Genomic DNA, 22,960 nt, shown 5'->3' on the forward strand with positions numbered 1-22,960 from the left:
TCAAGACCACGTTCGAACGGTGCCGTCAGAACCTCCGGAAAACAAATACTCTCCGTCATGAGAAAACACGACTGTGTGAGCCTCACTCTCGTGGCCCATCAATTTGTGAATCTGCCCTGATTTAAGATCCAGCAAATGGATAACCCCATTGCCACTCGCCTGAGCTAAAACTCGACCTGAGAGAGAAAGAGAGAATATCAAAGTTTAATTTCAAGCAGTCATAGTTTATAAGCAATGGAAACAGTTTCAGTTGTAATTCAACACTCATGTTAGATGTCAGTCATTAAATATGAGCTCTCATCTGTGTAGGAAATAATTCCAGTCAAAATGAAGACATGCCAATGGTTAGATTATAAAAAGTTTAAAATAAGGAAGTAAAACATAATGCTCTACCTCCTTTATATGCAGAGGTCATCAAATGCCCTGCTACTCTCTTTATATTTTGGGAATTAGTAAAGAATTTTGAGAAGATGAGGATGAAATCAACTGAGCAATGCAGGTTTATTTTTCAAGTCAATTATTTGTGAAAAAATGTCCAAAAGCATAGGTTCAAAATCTATGTCCCTATATAATGGATAATTTACATTTTCAACTTTGCATTATACTTTAACTTGTTATAATTATGCTAAATCTTTACTTAATTATAATATACATTTATGCTTTAAAAACTTTGACACTTATGAACTTTCTTTTGGAGTTGGAGTGAAAATAGATACTCTCATTTAAAGGATGACTTAGGTTTTTTACTCTAATTTAACATTCAAAATTATGTTAAACTAAATTTATATTGCATAAGAGCTAAATATAGCACAGAGTATTCTCATAATTTTTATACTGTATAATTTTTAGTGAATAATTTCCGTCAAGTGAAAAACATATCAGCAATCCAATGCTAATACTTTTGTTAAAGTAGTAGCAAACTATCAGGAAGTTTAGAGGTAAGTAAAAATAATAGAATAAGTTTATATAAAGTCAGTATGTGGGGTAGATAAGCATAATATTAGTACTATCTGTGGGATTATCTAATCATACTTAGAAGGCGTATTATTATTCCAGTAATAACATTTAAAATTAATTAAACTCTCAACATGTTAGATACTAGATTTAGTACCTAGTATATGAATAACTTCATGTAATCCTTACAAGAATCTAATGACGAAGAAAATATTAACTTCATTATATGATGAACAAAGAGAGGTTTGGAAAGGCAAAGTGACTTGCTCAAGAGAACACGGTACGTATGGAGAGAGCTATCATTTAATCACTTTGAATCCATAGCCTGGGATTTTAGTCATTGTGTTTTCCACATCCAGCATAGTATTATTATCAATGATGCCTTCTTGACAGATTGTAAGTAGGTGATATATTGTGAAAATAAAATTTTTGTTTCACAGTAAAAATTTTTAAATGATATTGTTGTAAAAGTCACAGTAAAATATTTAATCACAAATTATATTCCAAATTGTCATGATTATTTCAAAAACAGAGAAAAGTTATAAAAGTAAAGCTAACCATGATAAATATGGCCTATTTGCAAACCTTTATAACTACTGGGCTACTTCATCTAGAACAAAGCCTGACACAGCAAAGATCCTTAGGATGGATTAGAGTGTCCAAAGAAGCAGATGCGAATATTTATTATAACCCTCTTCTACAAGTCTTTGCTGACAGAGGCATTACATATGGATTCCACTTCTAGCCTCATTCTATAGACAATTGCTATTTGTGACTTTACTATTTTTCTTGTAGTCTTCATATAACAGCTAGGAAGGGGACAAATATTATTTTCTATTTTTGAAACCAAACAGAATCAAAGTCCATAAAGAGAAAGGAAAAGATTTAGCTTTAAACAATTATCTTTTGTTGAAGTCAAATCTTTAACAATCATAATTAGAAACAATTATGAATGTTCTTGGTAACTTCTGAAAGTTCAATAGAACAGAGAAAATAATACAAGAACATAATGATAGGGTTATATAATTCAGCAGCACCATGCCTCAGGTTTTTCAAAATTTCATCTCTGATAGAACAGATTTGAGTCAGCAAGTTAATGGTGAGATTTTCAGGTTTACTTGAACTCATTTTCAGACGATTGCAAGATTGTGATTATGTATATAAAATAACTCATTCCTAAAATGTGTGTAAATTTATAATCATGTTCAACTTCAAAGTATATACATTAGGGTCACCTGGTTGGCTCAGTCAGTCAAGCATCAGACTCAATTTCCACTTAGGTCATGATCTCACAGTTTGTGAGTTCAAGCCCCACAAGGGACCCTGGGCTGGCTGTGTGGAGCCTGCTTGGGATTCTCTCTCTTTCTCCCTCTCTCTCTTCCCCTCTCCCACTCACACTGTCTCTGTCTCTCTGAAAATAAATAAACTTAAAAAATTTTTTAAAAAGTATATGAGTTATTACATGGCATACAATGTCTGACCTAAAATTAGCTTTACTGGGAATTGAAATGCTGAACTCTTTCTAGGCTCGAAGATTTTCCAAATTACTTATCAGAATGTGTCAGTTACTACACTAGTATCTAGTTGGTGTGAGAGAGAGATGGCACTCTCAAAAACAAAACAAAACAAAAAACAAAATCACAGTATGATTATTGATAGAATCTCTAGAAAATGGAGTATTTACAGACATGTGCATAAGTATCTTTCTAAATATCTTGGTGATTGGCAATGAAAAATAAATCATGATATAAATCATTTGTCTTTTTTTTTCAATGTCACAGTCTTAATGACAAATTTAGGAAGATTTATCCACAGCAAAACTTAATCAATGGAATAAAAATATGGTAGAAATAAAATTTTTAGCAGTATGATGACAATTTATGAAAATTTGTACTAATGCTTATATTAAAGTTAATATGCCTCCTTAAAAATGTGAAATAACAAAAAATGATAAATTATATATTTATACTTTAAATATTTGATTAAAATGTTATAACAAAACTTAACCAAAACAATTGTCATGTAACTTGTAATTCCTGAATAGATTAATTTAAATGTCATTTAGCATAGTATTTTAATAAGAATAATTATACCAAGTTGTGAATGCACATATCCCATAAATATCACATAGATTTAAAGTATCTAATTTAAAAACATAGAGTAGTTAACCAACACTGATTTAAAAATAGAAATAGCCAAGTTGATTCATAAATGTATTTTAAAATAAAATATAAAGATTTGAACATCTATTATATAAAAAATGACTTGCTTTGTTTCTTTTGTTAACATTTAAGTTTTTAGGATGACCAAACTTTTCACAGAATAGAAACAAAATAAGCAGGTGGAGAAGATTGACATAATTTTGTAACTGCTATTCTTTCATATAAGTAACTTAGTATATATCAACAGTGAGTGCTTATTACTATCTCTTCATTCACACATCTCTGAAAAACTTAATCTATATTTTTATTTACCAAGACTTCAGAATACTTTCTTATTGGTTAAATCAGCATCTTCTTTGATGACCAATGAGGTTTGAATGAGGATTACGTGTGTGGGTATCCATTTTACTCTATCGGATGAATTTTCCAATTTCTTTTGGCTTAGAAGATAAGCAGTAAATTTTACCTACCCAAACTATTGCTCTGCTATTAAATGAGACAGCCAACCTTTGAAAATTAGTAGGTCTCTGAAATTTTAGTTCTAAAATTTTTTTAAGCTTTATTTATTTTTGAAAGAGAGAGAGAGAGAATATGAGTGGGGGAGGAGCAGAGAGAGGGAGACACAGAATCCAAAGCAGGCTCCAGGCTCTGAGCTGTCAGCAGAGCCCAATGTGGGGTTCCAACTCACGAACCATGAGATCATGACCTGAGCCAAAGTCGGATGCTTAACTGACTGAGCCACCCAGGCGTCCCTGAAATTTAGTTCTAAATAAATATATAAATTTGCTGACGGCATGGCTTCTTTATGCTTTGTTTAAAAGGTAAATTTTTGAAAAATGTGTCTAATAGTGTCTTACACAAAGCCATCTCAATTGGATTTGGTATAAAAACTTGAATATTTGAATGCACCTACTTATTTAAGCTACATTAGCAATAGAATCTCTTGAAGAAGTTTATAGAATGAATTAGCTCATGAAAATCCAGTGGTAAAATTTTTTCTGGGTATATGCAATAACTTTGGATAAACCAACAAATTGGAAAGTCTTAATCCCATGCTAATAGAATGTGCAAATGAAATATTGGCACTTTTTCAAAGTGAAAAGTTTTTAATTCATTTTAGATACATATATGTGTGAAAACTCAATTTGATTTTAAGAATCTACACCTAGAAGAGCCAAGAGTTATTTTAAACTTTTTAACACTTGCCTGCTAACCAAGGCAAATTCTTAAGATTACAATATATTTTTTAATATATATTTTTTTAATTTTGTAAATGTTTATTTATTTTTGAAAGAGAGAGAGAGACAGAGTATGAGCAAAGGAGGGGCAGACAGAAAGGGAGACACAGAATCTGAAGCAGGCTCCAGGCTGCAAGTTGTCAGCACAGAGCCTGACATGGGATTTGAACCCACGATCTGGGAGATCATGACCTGAGCCAAAGTTGGACGCCCAACTGACTGAGCCACCCAGGCACCCCAAAAGATTTTATTTTTAAGTAATCTCTACACCCAACGTGGAGATCAAATTCACAACCCAGAGATCAAGCCAGGCGTCTGAAGGTTATAATATTTTGACACCAATCGTGAAACTTGACACATTGAGTACTTAATCCCTGCTTGTTGCATAGGAGTTAAGATGTGATAAGACCCTTATGACATTTTTTTAAGTAGAAAGGATATGAGTACATTTCTTTGTCTTTCGGGTTTATCAGAATGACATGAAACAATAGCTATCATTTATTGGGTATCTAGAGCACCACATGTTACCTCACATGTTCTGCATTTAACCCTGAGAGGTAGAGATAGATTCTCCCTTTTTAGCTAATGGAGAATGGGACTCAGAAAAGGTAAATCTGGAACTTTAGTCAAAATCTTTATTATTCAAAAAGTCTTGCTTCATTTCTTGCCTTAGTGTTTCTTCTATAAATTAAGATTCAGGTAAGTATGACACTTTGGGGCTTTTCTATGAATGCCACTGAGTTTCATAGGTAAATAGGCTCTTAAGTTTAATGCTCGTGTTAATCTCATAAGTCTTTTATTCAGTGTTGATTTTACTACTTTATGGGACTCTAAAACTAAAACATCCATATTCTTGAGGGAGATATATGTATCTCCATTAATTCTTAAATATATAACCTTATAATGCATATATCATACATATTAAAAATCATACCCAACTGATAAAGATATTCATGTTAAATCCCTTCTCATATTTCTGTCAAAATTATCTTTTTAGTTCTTCCATTTCTGTTTTGGTACTATATTCTGTTTTTCAGACATCAAACTACTGTGACATTCATTTCTCAACTTTCTCCCTCTCCAACCTCAGCCCAAGTTCTATCCATTCATTTTTACTAACTTTCTACAGTTTGCTAATTTTCAGCTGTTACGTTCACAGAATGACAAGTCCTTGTTTTTATTTGTCACCGCCATTGAAATGGTACACCAAATGATCATTTTTATTATCATTTCTTTACTTTAAAATCTACATATATTAACTCCTAAGGTGTTTCTTCAGTAATGTCCCTCCTATTTTAAAATACCATAAATTTTAATAGAACAACACCAAAAGCAGCAGCAGCAACAAAGAGACTCCTTACAACTCTGAAATGCTCGGGTTTTATTTATTTATTTAAATTAAAAAAAATATTTATTTTGTTTTTGAGAGAGAATGCACAGAAGTGAGAGAGGAAGGGAAAGAGAGAGAGACAGAGTTTCCCAAGTGGGCTCCACACTGACAGCAGTGAGCCTGATGTGAGGCTCAAACTCACAAATTGCAAGATCATGACTTGAGCTGACACCACCCAGGTGCCCCTTTCAGGCTTTTACATTCAAACATCTTTTTTTGCAAATGAACAGCTGAGATGAATGACTTCCCCAAGGCAAGAAAAAGTATTTAAGGCAGTTGAAGAACCTGGTTGAAATCAGATCTTTGACTCCCAAATCTGTGCTCTTTTTACTATTGCCTTCTGACACTGAATAATGTTCTAGTATCTTAGCATGACTTTTAAGACCTCTATACTCCAAGTTGGCATTTATTTAATCAAATACACTTTTACATGAACCCTATATTCTCCATCAAATGATTTGCCACCATTTCTTGCATTTATTTTTCACCTCCCCATCTTTGGATTATTGCTTCTGTTATTCCCTCTGGTGAAATATTTTTCTTAGCTATTTCCATGGTCCCCAACCATATCTTCATAATAAAAGTTGAACCCATTTGTTACGTCCCAGTTCAAAATGACTTTCTTCTTCTTGTTGATATAAGACATCTCTAGTGGAGATCTTCCTTTTCTGAACATTCATTTCATTTTATTCATGCCATTCATATGTAATAAGATGCCACAATAAATATATGTTAGCTGTGTATTTGTCTTACCTTCTTAACTTTGTAATTACTTGGGAACAGGGACATGCCATATTTTTGCATTCCCCTCCCAGCTGAGGGGAATGAGTACAACATAGGCTGTTGTACTCAATCCTCAGTATTAGTAACATTTTTCACAATTAAATATTTTAGTCTTTGTTATCTGCCAAGCACTGTTCTAAGTCCTTTATACATGTTATCTCATTTTATCCTTACAACCCTATGGGGTAGATATATACCAGCACATTCCACTATAGCATATGTGACTCACATGCAGCTATTGAGCACTTCAAATACTTAAGCACTTGCAGCATACTGAAATATGCAGTAATTGTAAAATGTTCAGATTTCAGACTTTAGGAACAAAATGCAAAATATTTTATTTTGTTTTGATTGCATGTGATAAAATGTATTATAAAATTAATTTCACCTATTTTTTAAAAGCATGGCTACTAAAAATGTTTAATTATGTATGTGGTTCATATTATATTTCTATTGGACAGTGCTAGCACATATCCTACTTCATACAAGAAGAAAATGAGGCTTAGAGAGATGAAAGTGACTTCTCCAAGGCCACACAGCCTATAAGTAGTGGAGTCTGGACTTGAGGGCTATATGACCCCAAAGCTCATGCTCTCATCATTTACATCATACCCTAATACCTCGGATGAATTTTTATTGATTGGCTCAATATTGTCTCTCCCACTGTGATTAAGCTTCCTTTACTAAAATGCAATATGAGTCAGAGTAAACATCTCTTGGGTGTGTAGCTCCAGTTTCCAGCTAAATATGTGCTTGCTCCTAGGAATACTTTAAAGTTAATTTCTATTTAAGTAAAAGAAATATTTCAAAATTTCATTTCTGTGGTTACCCTAATGGCACTTATTGACTCCAAGAATCTTACTGTACAATTAGCTTCCTGGGAATAAGGGTGGGGGTGCTTAGAAAAGCAGCTTTTATTCTTGTAGCACTCAGAGTCCATCCATGTGCCCGACATTCAACAGTGCCTTAGTGAGCAAATATCAAAACAAATCAAACACAAAAAAATACCTCCACAACTTCAGATAAGTGTTTTATATGTGTTTTGTATTTTATATGTTATAAAAATTTATCATGTCATTTTTGCTCTAGAGGAAAAAAAAACAAGAATATAGCTTCCTTCTGATGCTTATTTGACTAACATTGTCTCAGACTCTCCTAAACAGTATTTTTGAATATAGTTAATATATTTTTCCCAATTCCTTACACAGGTTATTCATGGAATGAGAAAGTTCTTGTTTTGTTGAAAGATGTCAACTTAATTTCTTATACCTGAAGGATATCTTCAGAATTACAGACAAAGTTAAGTTGTTAGATTGATAAAATTATCTAAGGTATCTGAGTTATTGGGAACTCAGTTGTCAATATGACAATTCATATTCCCTGAAATTGCAAATAAAAATTGAGATGCATAAAACATTTTTTAAGAATTCTCATAAATATACAGCATTATATTAGTTTCAGGTATACAATACAGTGATTCAACAATTCTATACATTACTCAGTGCTCATCATGAGAGCACTCTTAATCCCCCCTTCACTGATTTCACCCATCCTCCCACCCACCTCCCCTCTGATAACCATCAGAATGTTCTCTACACCATTGTTCTCTATGATTAAAAGTCTGTTTTTTGCTTTGTTTCCCTTTTTCTTTGTTCATTTGTTTTTTCTTAAATTCCACATATGGATGAAATCATATGGTGTTTGTCTTTCTCTAATTGACTTATTCTGCTTAGCATTTTACCTTCTAGATCCATTCATGTTGTTGCAAATAGCAAGATTTCATTCTTTTTAATGGCTGAATAATAATCCATCCTGTGCATGCATGTGTGTGTGTGTACTTTATCCATTCATCTATTTTTATACATTCATCTATTTTTTTTTTCTTTATGCATTCATCTATTGATGGACACTTGGGCTGCTTCCATAATTTGGCTGTTGTAAATAATGCTGTAATAATGTAAATAATGCAAAAAACATAGGGGCACGTGTATCTTTTCAAATTAGTATATCTGTATTATTTGAGTAATACCCAGTAGTGGAATTACAAGATCATATGCTGGTTCTATTTTTAATTTTTTGAGGAAACTCCACACTGTTTCCCACAATGGCTGCACTAGTTTATACTCCCACCAACAGTGCATAAGGATTCCTTTTTCTCCACACCTTTGTGAATACTTGTTGTTTCTTGTGTTTTTGATTTGAGCCATTCTGGCAGGTGTGAATTGATATCCCATTCTGTTTTTGATTTGCATTTCTCTGATGATTAGTAATGTTGAATGGTGTTTCATGTGTCTGTTGGCCATCTGTATCTTTGGAGAAATGTCTGTTAATGTCTCATGTCCATTTTTAATTGGATTTTATTTTATTTTTTGGTGTTGTGTTATATAAGTAAGTTCTTTATATATTTTGGCTACTAACCCTTTATCAGATATGTCATTTGTAACTATCTTCTCTCATTCAGCATGTTGCTTTTTAGTTTTGTTGATTATTTCCTTTTCTGTGCAGAAACTTTTTATGTAGTCCCAATAATTTATTTTTGCTTTTGTTTCCCTTACCTCAGGAGACATATTTAGAAGGATGTTGCTATGACCAACATCAGAGAACTTACTGCCTGTGCTCTCTTTTAGAATTTTCATGGTTTTGGGTCTCACATTTAGGTCTTTAATCCATTTTGAGTTCATTTTTGTGTATGGTGTTAAGAAAGTGGTCCAGTTTTATTCTTTTGTATGTAGCTGTCTAGTTTTTCCAACACCATTTGTTGAAGAGACTTTTTTCCACTCCATATTCTTGCCTCTTTTGTTGAAGATTAATTGACCATATATTCACGAGTTTATTTCTGGACTCTCTATTCTGTCCCATTGATCTATGTGTCTGTTTTTGTGCCAGTACTATACTGTTCTGGTTACTACAGCTTTGTATACTATAAAATATATTGAAATCTAGGATTGTGATACTTCCATCTTCATTATTATTTTTAATATTTTAATTTTTAAATGTTTATTATTTGGGGGGGAAGGGAGAGAGAGAGAAACTGAGTATGAGCAGGGAGGGGCAGAGAGAAAGGGAGACACAGAATCAGAATCCAAAGCAGGCTCCAGACTCCGAGCTGTTAATACAGAACCTGACATGGGACTCGAACTCATGGACCGCGAGATCATGACCTGAGCTGAAGTCAGATGCTGAGCCAACTGAGCCTCCTAGGAGCTCCTGTTCTTCCTTTCAAGATTGCTTTGGCAATCTTTGGGGTCTTTTGTGGTTCCATGCAAATTTTAAGATTGTTCCAGTTCTGTCAAAAATGCTATTGGTATTTTGGTAGGGATTGGATTAAATCTGTAGATTGCTTTGGGTAATATGAGCATTTTAACAATATTTGTTCTTCCAACCCAGGAGCATGGAATATCTTTCCATTTCTTTGTGTCATCTTCAATTTCTTTCATCAGCATTTCATAGTTTTCAGAGTACAGATCTTTTACCTCTTGGTTAAGTTTATTCCTAGGTTTTTTTTTTTTAATTTTTATTTTTGGTGCAATTGTAAATGGGATTCTTAATTTCTTTTTGTTGCTTCATTATTAGTGTATAGAAATGCAAGAAATTTCTGTATATTGATTTTATATTCTGCCACCTTACTGAATTCATTTATCAGTTCTAAGTAGTTTTTTGGTGGAGGCTTTAGGGTTTTCTCTATATAGTATCATGTCATCTGCAAATAGTGAAAGTTTCATTTCTTCCCCACCAATTTACATGCGTTTTCTTTATTCCTTCCTTCCTTTTTCTTTTTCTTCCTTCCTTCCTTCCTTCCTTCCTTCCTTCCTTCCTTCCTTCCTTCCTTCCAAGTGCTCTGACCAGGACTTCTAGTACTGTGTTGAAGAAAAGTGTTGAGTGTGGACATTCTTAACTTGTTCTTTATCTTAGCAGAAAATGTCTCCATTTTTCACCATTAAGTATGATGTTAACTGTGAATTTTTTATATGGCCTTTATCATGTTTAGGTATGTTCCCTCTAAATCTACTTTGTTGAGTGTTTTTATCATAAATGGATATTGTAAATGTCAAATTCTTTTTCTGCATCTGTTGACATCATATGATTTTTATTCTTTCTCTTGTTGATGTGATGTATCAGGTCGTTTGCTTTGAGATTATTGAACCACTCTTTCACCTTGAGAATAAATCCCAGTTGATCATGTTGAGAGATTTTCTTAAAATGTATTGTTGGATTCAGTTTGCTAATATGTTGTTGAGGATTTTAGCATCTATGTTTATCAGAGATAACTTCCCTGTAGTTCTCTTTTGTTGTTGTGGTGGTGGTTTTTTTTTTTATTTTCTGGTTTTACTATCTGGTTCTTTATCTGGTTTTACTATCAGGTTAATGCTAGCCTCAGAATGAATTTAAAAGCTTTCCTTCTCTTCTATATTCGGAACAGTTTAAGAAGAACAGGTATTGAATCTTCATTAAATAGTTGCTAGAATTCACTTGTGAAGCCATCTGGTCACAGATTTGTTTGTTGGGAGTTTTTATTTATTTATTATTATTAATGATTAAATTTCAGTGCTGGTAATCTATCTGTTCAAATTTCTATTTTTTCCTGATTGAGTTTTGGGAGGTTCTGTTTCTAGGAATATATCCTAGGTTATCCAATTTGTTGGCATATACTTTTCCATAATATTTTCTTACAATCCTTTGTATTTCTGTGATCTTCATTGTTATTTCTCCTCTTTCATTTCTAATTTTGTTTATTTGAATCATCTCTCTCTTTTTTTAATGTATCTGGCTAAAGGTATCAATTTTGTTTATCTTTTCAAAAAACAGGTCCTGGTTTCGTTGATGTGTTCTATCATTTTTTAGTTTCTATTTCATTTACTTCTGCTCTAATCTTCTATATTTTCTTTCTTCTACTGGTTTTGGGTTTTGTTTTTTCTTCTTCTATCTCCTTTAGGTGTAAGTTTCAGTTGTTTATTTGAGATTTTTCGTGCTTCTTAAGGTAGGCATATATTGATATAAACTTCCCTCTTAGGACAGCTTTTGCTGTATCCCAAAGATTTTGGACTGTTGTGTTTTCATTGTCATTTGTCTCCATGTATTTTAAAAAATTTCCTCTTTGATTTCTTAGTTGAACTATTCATTGTTTAGTAGCATGTTATTTAACCTCCATGTATTTGTGTTCTTTCCAGATTTTTTTCTTGTGGTTGATTTCTAGTTTCATAGTGTTGTGGTTGGAAAAGATGCATAGTATGATTGATCTTTTTTAATTTGTTGAGACTTGATTTGTGGACTAATTTGTGATCTATTCTGCATAATGTTCCATGAACACTTGAAAAGCATGTGTATTCTGCTGTTTTAGGATGGAATATTCTGAATATAACTGTTAGATCCATCTGGCCCAAAGTATCATTCAAAGCCACTGTTTTCTTGTTGGTTTTCTGCTTGGATGATCTATCCATTGATATAAGTAGAGTGTTAAAATCTCCTACTATTACTATATTATAATCAATACTTATTTTATGTTTGTTATTAACTGCTTTAGGTATTTGGGTGCTGCCCATGTTGGATGAGTAAATATTTACATTGTTATATCTTATTGGATTGTTCCCTTTAGGATTATATAGTGTCCTTCTTTTTCTTTTGTTGTAGCCTTTTTTTTTTTTACAGTCTATTTTATCTGATACAAGTTTTGCTACCCTGGCTTTCTTTTCACTTCCATTTGCATAGTAAATGCTTTTCCATCCCTTTACTTTCAATCTGAGTGTGACTTTAATTCTGAAATAAGTCTCTTTTTTCATTAAATTTTTTTAATGTTTATTTTTGAGAGAGAGAGAGAGTAGGGGAGGAACAGAGAGAGAGAGATAGAGAGAGGCAGATACAGAATCTGAAGCAGGCTCCACGCTCTGAGCTGTCAGCACAGAATCTGACACTGGGCTCAAACCCACAAACTACGAGATCATGACCTGAGCTGAAATCAGCCACCTAACCAACTGAGCCACCCAGGAGCCCCTGAAATAAGTCTCTTGTAGGCAGCATTTAGATGACTCTTGCTTTTTTATCCATTTTTTCACCTTATGACTTTTGATTGGAGCACTTAGTCCATTTAAGTTTGTTTATTTATTTTGAGAGAGAGAGTGTGGGAGGGGCAAAGCGAGAGGTAGAGAATCCCAAACAGGCTCTGCACCCTCAGTACAGAGCCCAGTGTGGGGCTTGAACTCACAAACCATGAGATTATAACCTGAGCTGAAACCAAGAGTTGAACACTTAACCGAGTGAGCCATTCAGACACCCCACATTTAGTCCATTTAAATGCAAAGTAATTATTGATAGGTGTGTATAGACTGCCATTTTGTTACTTATGACTGTTTTTTAGTTCTATTTCTTCTCTTGCTCTTTTCTCTCACAGTTTTCTGGCTTTCTTTAGTGACATTGATTCTTTTCCATTTATTTTTTGCATATCTATTACTGTTTTTTGATTCATGGTTACCATTAGGTTTTTGATTTATGGTTACCATTAGGTTTGTATATGATATCTTGTGCATATAGCTGTCTAAATTAAGCTGATGGTTATTTAACTTTGAATCCATTCTTCTCTCCTCCCTACATTTTAGGTATATGGTGTCATACTTCACATCCTTTTATATTGTGAATTCCTTGGCTGATTTTTATAGCTATACTTAATTTTACTGCTTTTGTGCTTCCTACTTTTTTTACTATTACCTACGGTCTTTCCTTTCGGTTCAAAAAGTTCCCTTTAACATTTCTTGTAGGGCTGGTTTAGTGGCCTTGAATTTCTTTCTTCATCTCTGATTGGTCCTTTTTAATGTTTTTTTCTTTGTTAAGGGTCTCACTGAGGTCCTCCACTCTTTTCTCCAGTCTATCGAGTATCTTTACAACCATTGCTTTAAATTTTCTATCAGGCATGCTACTTATCTCTGTTTTATTTAATTCTCTTGCTGTGATTTTGTCCTGTTCTTTCATTTGGGACATATTCCTCTGTCCCCTCATTTTGTCTAACTCTGTGTCTGCTTTTATGTGTAAGAAAAGTCGGCTACATCTCTTGCTCTTGAAAATAGTGACCTTATAAAGAAGAGGTACTATAGTGCCCTACAGTGGAGTTCCCCTGTTCACTAGAATCTGGTGCTTCAAGGGTGTCTCCTATGTGTTTTGCATTCACCATACTGTTGTGGCTTAGCTGCATTTGCCTTCAGTTTAGTCATCTGCAATGGCTTTCTTTGCCTGTTGTATGCAGAGTTTTGTGCCTGTGTTGTTTATGGGCTAGTCTAGGGCTACCTTGGGCTTGAGTTGAGTCAGAACAGGCATTTGCTAGAGATGCAATAGCACAGAACTGCAGGGTACTTTCCCTGAGTTGTCCCCTGAGAAGCTTTTGTTTGTGGAGAGGGCCTGCAGTCAGATGTTATCTGTTCCCAGTCCATATTTGGGGCTGCATTTGGACTGGTGTGTGTGGTTATCTTTTCCTATTCCAGGGGCAAGAGTCACATTGGAATGGTGCTGGTCCTTGTCAGGGCTGCTTGCATATTGCCAGCTTGTGGTGCCACTTTGGAAGGGCTCCTGCCAAGGAAATATTGGAAATGTGGGATGCACATTGCCAACAAGGTCTGCCCTGATCTGCTGCAGGAGGGGACTTGAAGCTGCCTGACGGAGGCAGGCAGAATTGGAGGGGGCAAATCTGCAAAAGCGTACAGGGATGGGGCATACAGTGTTAGCAGTGTTTGCTGTGGGAGGAGACCTGGAGTTTTGTCCTGGCCAGAGGGGGTGTGTCTGTAGGAGAACACAGGGGTCAGAGCATGCTGATATAGCAAGTTAGTGAGTTAGGTGGAAAGTGTTGGTGCTATGCGAATTCCTGCAGGTGGCCTTGTATCTAGATTGAGGAGCAGGGAAGGGAAATTGCACTCACTAGCTCCTTTGTTTCTGGAGAAGTTTTCTAACAATTCCCATTCCTCCAGCACACACTCTGAGATGAGTAAACAAATTTCTCTCCCATATACCCCAGGCATTTTTCAAACTGCTGCTTCCATACAGTATCTCTGTGGGGCTATTATTTGTGCTGTCTTTTTAAGGGCAGAGATTCAGTTTCCTATTGTCTTCTAATATCAGAGCCAAGTCAGATTATTGTAAAGTTCCAGGGGGGTTAAACCCCACTGATTGTAAGTACTTGTGAAATTATGTCCCTCTGGTTTTCCAAGCCAAATGTTATGGGGATTCATCTTCCTTTGTGGGTTCCTATTGCTTGAGGTGCCTGGTATGAGGGTCTGTTTCTCTCCCCTCTCTGCAACCACCGTGTTCCTCATGTGGACAGTCCCACAGGTACTTTTATCTCCTGACCACACCTCTGCCCTTCCTACACTATTCAACGTGGCCTCTTCTCTATATTTAGTTATGGAATCTGCCCTGCCAGTCTTCAGGTCATTTTCTGGGTTATTTACATTGATGTAACCAGTTGTATTTGTGGGATGAGGGGGCTTAGGATCCTCCTACTCCACCACCTTCTCTCTTTCCCTCACGTAGAACAGCTGAGTAAAATAAATTTGTAGTTAAGTCTTGCAAAGATAGTGGTTCAGTAACACTTCCCAAGGTGGTATATTTACTAGCAAAAATGATGCCATTTGTAATGGAACATTTAAATAAGGAAAACAGGTAGTGTAGGTTTTAAAATTTACTAAATAATGTTGATAGGAATCTTTGATTTTTCTTTTTTTAATCTTTATTTTAGAGACAAAGACAGAGAGACAGAGAACAAGCAAGGGAGGGGCAGGGAGAGAGGGAGATGCAGAATCTAAAGCAGGTCCAACCTCTGAGCTGTCAGCCCAGAGCCCGATGTTGGGCTCCAACCCATGAACCTTGAGATCAGGACCTGAGCTGAAGTCTGATGCTCAACCAACTGAGCCACCCAGGTACTCCTTTATTAGAGGAGTAATTCAGTACACTAATAAATGTATTTAAAGCTGAGATTCTTTGAAAGTTGAGCTTATTTGGAAAAGTCTTTCATTGAATAACTTACCCAATGAGCCATCAGTTATCAGGTACTATTAGCTAAGGCAACTGTAACTTCACATATTTTTTTTAAGTTTATTTACCTATCTTGAGAGAGAGAGAGAGAGTGAGCGAGCACAAGCAGGAAAGGGCAGAGAGAAGCAGAAACAGAACCCCAAGCAGGATCTGCGCTGATGGCACAGAGCTAGATGCAGGGCTTGAACCCATGAACCTCAGATCATGACCTGAGTTGAGATCAAGAGTCTGACGCTTAACCCGCTGAGCCATTCAGGTACCCCTAGTTTCACATATTGTTTGGGTCAAGTGAATAGAATCCTATTTAATGAAATTAAGTAAATGCTATATATTGAAACTATAAACTTATTGTTTAGAAAGTTAACTTAGAAGACACACTTTTCTTATTACCCTGTGTTTGTACACTTATATTAAAAAAAGGGTCACAAAATTCATTTATAAATATATCATGTTACAAAATATAATTTGACAGCAGTATTATGAGTCAACAGTTGCCTAAAACTGTGCAGTTTTCTATTATATCATCAAGAATAACATCATTCTGGATTAAACACATATGTCTGCATGAATGAAATTCTGTTATAAGCAATAGAAGCAGACTCAAAACTTTTATGTTTATTACAAATAATGAAAATGTGAATAAAATACATCATTTCATTTCTCATTAAAATAACTTCAGTAATTTCTCATAATTGTTCATGCCTTGATTAAATTTTGAACAATATATTCCCCCAAACAAAAATACCCATTTTACATTTCATTCAAATTAGTTTCATACACAGATCATAGGAAATTTATCACAAATATGCAAAAGTGAAGTCTATAAAAATTGTGTGCCATATATAAAATAACATATCAGAGAGGGGGAAAGAGGTTTTGATCAATAAGGAAATGATTTTTATACACATCAGAACCAATTTGAAGCAATTCTCTCGATCAATATAGATAGGCAGAAATGCTTCTCAGCATTTATTACCTGCAGAGAGTATTATTGATTAATTGTATTGATTTTTAGAATGCATGTGGAGAGGCATCTGTTGTTTCTTTAAAAGATGCCTCAAAATGAAAAGTATCAAGAAACTATTTAAGTTTTGAGGATTTGCATTAATGGCTCAACCTGGGTCATTACTCAGAATTTCAAAAACACCGTTGAAAGAGATGTGAAATTTGATTTAGTTTATTTTGCATCCTATTTCTAATCAATAAATTTCAGAAAAAAAATTAGTTGGGAATTTAACTTGCCCGAGCACCAGTAACAATTTATAAACTTTTCCAGTATTTTTACTACATATATGCTTGCTAAAAGACCTTATCTTTTCTCTTATAAGGTTGTGCTGCTTGCACAAAGATTAATTTGTGTCAAAAGATAAACATATGTTAAGAAATAAATGCATTTTAAAATTCTCTGGCTAAAAACATACATAAAAATGACAATAGAGCAGGGAAAGCTTTGATACCTTGTTTTAGTACTATAGTCAAGCAGATATGTTTACCTTAACTTAGAGTAGATAATGTGAAATGGATACAACAGCTGTTGAAGATAAAATGTAACATTACTTACGCTTAGTATGGAATTTTATTAAGCAAGTAAATTTTGCTCCACAGAGTATGTTTTATGTGCTTGCTCTAAATAGTTTTAAATGAATATAATAATTATATATGTCTTTCACATGAAATTCATATCTTGTTTAAGAAGGCATTTCTTTGGCACCATAGAAACTCCTAAATTTTGGTAGGTCAATAAATCCAAAACATAAAGTATTTCCTTGCTAGGAACAGAACTTTGGTTTTATAAAATATTTTCCCCTAGTAGGTGAGCATGAATGAATATCTTGAACAGGTGCTTTCCTACATGAGCTGTCTTCTAAATATTACAGAAATCCCTTGTGAGATGCACCTAAAGTCCTAAAAATGTTCAAACTAATTATTGAATCTATTTAGAATATCAACAGCCACCTGCTTTCATTAAGGAATCCTTGTAGACCTGTTTCCTAACTTGGTCCTCACCTATGCAGCTGATCAGTGTTGAAATAATATTTATTCAGGGACCCCATGCACCTGGAGCTTTGCAAAGAATTTAGAATACCATTTACTGATGTCAGAGGAAAATCTAGTTTTTTTAAGTTTATTTTTTTAATATGAAATTTATTGTCAAATTGGTTTCCATACAACACCTAGTGCTTATCCCAACAGGTGCCCTCCTCAATGCCCATCACCCTCCCATCCCCCTTCAACCCTCAGTTTATTCTCAGTATTTAAGAGTCTCTTACGGTTTGCCCTTCCCTCTCGGTAACTTTATTTTCCCCCCTTCTCCTCCCCCCTGGTCTTCTGTTGAGTTTCTCAGGATCCAGATATGAGTGAAACCATATGGTTGGTATCTGTCTTTCTCTGCCTGGCTTATTTCACTTAGCATAACACTCTCCAGCTCCATCCACGTTGCTACAAAAGGCCATATTTCATTCTTTCTCATTGCCAAGTAGTATTCCGTTGTATATATAAACCACAACTTCTTTATCCATTCATCAGTTGTTGGACATTTAGGCTCTTTCCATCATTTGGCTATTGTTGAAAGTGTTGCTACAAACATTGGGGTACAAGTTCCCCTTTGCATCAGCACTCCTGTATCCTTTGGGTCAATTCCTAGCAGTGCTATTGCTGGGTCATAGGGGAGATCTATTTTTAATTTTTTGAGGAACCTCCACACTGTTTTCCAGAGTGGCTGCACCAGTTTGCATTCCCACCAACAGTGCAAGAGGGTTCCTGTTTCTCCACATCCTCGCCAGCATCTAGAGTTTCCTGATTTGTTCATTTTAGCTGCATTTAGTAATGTTGAGCATCTTTTCATGTGCCTGTTGGCCATCTGGATGTCTTCTTTAGAGAAGTGTCTATTCATGTTTTCTGCCCATTTCTTCACTGGATTATGTGTTTCTAGGGTGTGGAGTTTGGTGAGTTCCTTATAGATTTTGGATACTAGCCCTTTATCTGGTATGTCATTTGCAAATATCTTTTCCCATTCCGTTGGTTGCCTTTTAGTTTTGTTGATTCTTTCCTTTGCAGTGCAGAAGCTTTTTATCTTGATGAGGTCCCAATAGTTCATTTTTGCTTTTAATTCCCTTGCCTTTGAAGATGTGTCAAGTAAGAAATTGCTGCCGCTGAGGTCAGAGAGGTTTTTTCCTGCTTTCTCCTTTAGGGTTTTGATGGTTTCCTGTCTCACATGTAGGTGCTTCATCCATTTTGAGTTTATTTTTGTGAATGGTGTAAGTGGTCTAGATTCATTCTTCTGCATGTTGCTGCCATTGAAGATTTCCAGCCATTCCTTTCTGGACTGTCAAGTTTCAGTAGATAGGTCTGCTACTACCCTTATGTGTCTATTTTTGTATGTTAGGGCCCGTTTATTCCTAGCTGCTTTCAGAATTCTCTCTTTATCCTTGTATTTTGCCAGTTTCACTATGATATGTCATGCAGAAGATCGATTCAAGTTACGTCTGAAGGGAGTTCTCTGTGCCTCTTGGATTTCAATGCCTGTTTCCTTCCCCAGATCAGGGAAGTTCTCAGCTATGATTTGTTCAAGTACACCTTCAGCCCCTTTCTCTCCCTCTTCTTCTGGAATTACAGATATTGTTCCATTTGATTGCATCACAGTTCTCTAATTCTCCCCTCGTACTCCTGGATTTTTTCATCTCTCTTTTTCTCAGCTTCCTCTTTTTCCATAATTTCATCTTCTAATTCACCTATTCTCTCCTCTGCCTCTTCAATCCATGCAGTGGTCACCTCCAGTTTATTTTGCACCTCATTTAGCATTTTTAATTCATCATGACTTTTTTTTGGTCCCTTGATCTCTGTAGCAATAGATTCTTTGCTGTCCTCTATGCTTTTTTCAATCCCAGCAATTAATTTTATGACTATTATTCTAAATTCCTGTTCTGTTATATTGCTTAAATCGATTTTGATGAATTCATTAGCTGTCACTACTTCCTAGAACTTCTTTTGAGGAGGATTCTTCTGTTTCATCAATTGGCTACTTTTCTGTCCCTTATGCATTTTAAAAGCTTGTGTGCTCTGCACCTGTGAGCACTGCTATATTAAAGGAGGGTCATACACTGTCCAGGGCCTGGCCCTTCAGGAGGTGTTTTTTCAGGGATTGTTACTTGCTCTCTGTTGTTGTGACTTTGGTTATTTTATTACCCTACTCGTAGTAATATTTTGGACCCTCTACCAGGTGTGCTTTGATTTGTTCCTTGGAGTAGCCCTTTTTTCCAGCTTTCCCATTTTCTTCCTAGTAGATTCAATCTCTTTTAGTCCCAGGCTTTGGTGTTCAAAGTCCTTTGGCTTCTACATTTCTTTGTTTGAGAGGCGTGGGATGTATGGATTCCCCCTACTTCCTCTTGGAAAATCTAGTTTTGGTTCATTTCTGGGGATCAGATAAACTATGGTAAAGTGTGGTTTAGAGCAAGTCATAGTCTGTGATATTTTTCCCCCATTTTTCATGAGTAGAGAAAGGACCCAAAGGCTTATATTTTATAATAAAAATTTAATTAAAGCTTTATTTTTTAATATTTTAAAGTAATAAAACCACCTTTAGTGTTTTTCATTTTTCACTATTTAAACCATAACATTTACTACATTTTAAGACTTAAAGAGTTCTAATATTTTAGGAGTTTTGATCTTCATGGACGCTTGTGTCAGCACTAACTTCATTATGAAGAAATAGCACTTCTGAAGCATGGAGCGTTTTCTGTGGGGAAGAAAATACTATCAGCCTTCCTTAGTCAATGTTGAGGTGTTGAATTAGTAATAATTGTATCCTTATTTTTAGAACTTCATTCTTCCTATTCCAGGGAAACATCATCCATTGGGTGAAAGTAGACAAGTAATGAGAAGTACAGTCAAGAGGGCCACCTGGGTGGTTCCGTTGGTTAAACATCCAAATTTATCTGAGGTCATTATCTCATGGTTCGTGAGTTTGAGCCCCACATTGGGCTGTTTTCTGTTGGCACAGAGCCTGCCTCGGATCCTCTGTTTCCCTCTTTCTCTGCCTCTCTCTCACACTCTTTCAAAAATAAATAAACATTGAAAAAAATTAAAAAAAAAGAATTACAGCCAAGATAATAGCACCTCCTCCCCAAAAGAAAAAAAAAATCAAATGTGAAAGTCCTGCATAAGTTTACAGTGGCTAAATATTTAAACAAATCTGGTTTTTAGAAAATAATTAAATCTCTGAAATCGTAGACTGCCTAAATTCCAAATCTTTCATAACAATCCATTACTTGAAGAAATACAGACCTAATACCTAATTGATATGTTAACTTTAAAACGATTTCAAGGGGTTGATAATAAAAGATAAAATCACTGCTTTCCATTTATTGAATATCTACTGTTTTCTGAAAATTTTCTATTATGTAATTTTTAAAAACTGCATGTGAAGTAAACATTTTCATTTTTACAGGTAAAGATATTGAATCATAGTGAAGTTAAGTAACATCATCAAGATAACAGAGCTAGTGTTAGTGCAAGAATGACAACCCAAATTGTCTATAAACTTTTTCTATTCCACAGCCTGAGGAGAAAGGAAAGTATTTATGCCAGAAAGCTAAGCTAATTTGGCTGCTACATGAAGGGCTAAATATATATTAACTCATAATTCTGTGAAGTCATCTTTATGAATATCTAAAGTAATATTCTAGTATATTACAGTCTGATGACCTGGCTTTATATTCATAGAAAATTTAAACCAACATGTGATTAGTCTTTTTTAATACTTAAAAATTTAAATTTTATTTTAATTGAACTATAGTTGACATACATTGTTAGTTTTAGGTGTACAACATATTCAACATTTTATTATATATATTACATGCTCACCATGATAAATGTATTTATCATCAGTCATTTTACAAAGTTATCACAATATTGGGGCACCTGGGTGGCTATTGGTTAAGTGTCCAACTTTGGCTTAGGTCATGATCTCAGGGTTTGTGAGTTTGAGCCCTGCTTTGGGCTCTGTGCTGAGAGCTCAGATTCTGGAAACGGCTTTGGATTCTGGGTCTCCCTTTGTCTCTACTTGCCCCTGGTCTCCCTGTGTCTCTGTCTCTTTCTCTTTCAAAAATAAACAAACATTAAAAAAAATTCAAAACCCCAAAGTTATTGCAATATTATTAACTAGAGTCCTTATGTTGTATTTTACATTCCTGTGACTTATAACTGCAAACTTGTACCTCTTAATCCCTTGCATCTATTTCATCCATTCCCCTATGCCTTCCCCTCTGACAACTATCACTTTGCTCTCTGTATTTAGGGCTCTTTTTCCATTTTGGCTAGTTCTGTTTTTTAGATTCCACATATAAGTAAAAGCATACAGTATTTGTTCTTTTCTGATTTCACTAAAATAATGCCCTATAGGTCCGTCCAAGTTGTTGCAAAGGTCAAGATTTCATTCTTTGTTATGGCTGAATATTCTACAAACTGTGTGTGTGATGTGTGTGCCACATCTTAATCCATTCGTTTTTTTTTTTTAACATATGTTTATTTTGAGAGAGAGAAAGAAATAGAGCAAACGAGCATGAGTGGAGGGGGGGTCAGAGAGATAGAATCCCAAGCATGCTCTGGGCTGTCAGCACAGAGCCCAGGGTGGGCTTGATCTCACAAACCATGACATCATGGCCTGAGCTGAAATCAACAGTCAGGTGCTTAACCAAGTGGGCCACCCAGGCACCCCAGTTGGGTCATCTATTGACAGACACTTAGTTTGCTTCCCTATCTTGGCTATTATAAATGATGCTGCAATAAGCATAAGGGTGCATATATCATTTCAAATTAGTTTTGTTTTCTTTGGGTAAATACTCAGATTTAGAATTGCTGAATCATATGGCATTTGTTTTTAATTTTTTGAGGCATCTCCATACTGTCTTCCATAGTAAATGCACCAATTCACAATCCCACAAAGAGTGTACCAGAATTCCCTTTTCTCCACATTCTTGACAACACTTACTTCTTTTTTGACACTCGCATTCTGATTGGCGTGGAATAATATGTAATTGTGATTTTGATTTGCATTTCCTTGATGATTAGTAACATTGAGCATCTTTTCATGTGTCTGTTGGCTATCTGTATGAGTCTTTTTTGGAAAAAAATGTCTCTTCAGGTCCCTTTCTGCCCATTTTAAAATATGATTATTTTTTTGGTGTTGAGTTACAGGATTCTTTGTATATTTTGAATATTAACCCCTTACCAAATATAACATTTGTAAATATCTTCTCCCATTCAGTAGGTTACCTTTTTATTTTTTTGATTGTTTCTTCTGCTATGCAAAAGCTTTTTAATTTGATGTAACTCTAGCTGTCAAATTTGCTTTTATTTACCTTGCCTGAGGAGCCAAAAAATGTATTTCTAAGATTGATGTTCAAGAGTTGTTTTTATTCTCTTTC

At 34.9% G+C, this 22,960-nt stretch overlaps 1 protein-coding gene across 1 annotated transcript in view; it reads right to left on the bottom strand.

Annotated features, from left to right (window-relative positions):
* The window catches only part of SPAG16 (sperm associated antigen 16), a 992,367-nt gene continuing 969,407 nt past the window's right edge, over nt 1-22,960 (bottom strand). The window contains exon 16 of the mRNA XM_047084254.1: nt 1-176. Within this exon, the coding sequence (XP_046940210.1) occupies nt 1-176 (176 nt within the window). The remainder of the gene's footprint in view (nt 177-22,960) is intronic.

Source organism: Lynx rufus, unplaced genomic scaffold (genome assembly GCF_022079265.1).
Source record: "Lynx rufus isolate CCGP_SWC_20201006 ecotype Redwood Valley unplaced genomic scaffold, mLynRuf1.p SCAF_2, whole genome shotgun sequence".
NCBI classification, from domain to species: domain Eukaryota; kingdom Metazoa; phylum Chordata; class Mammalia; order Carnivora; family Felidae; genus Lynx; species Lynx rufus.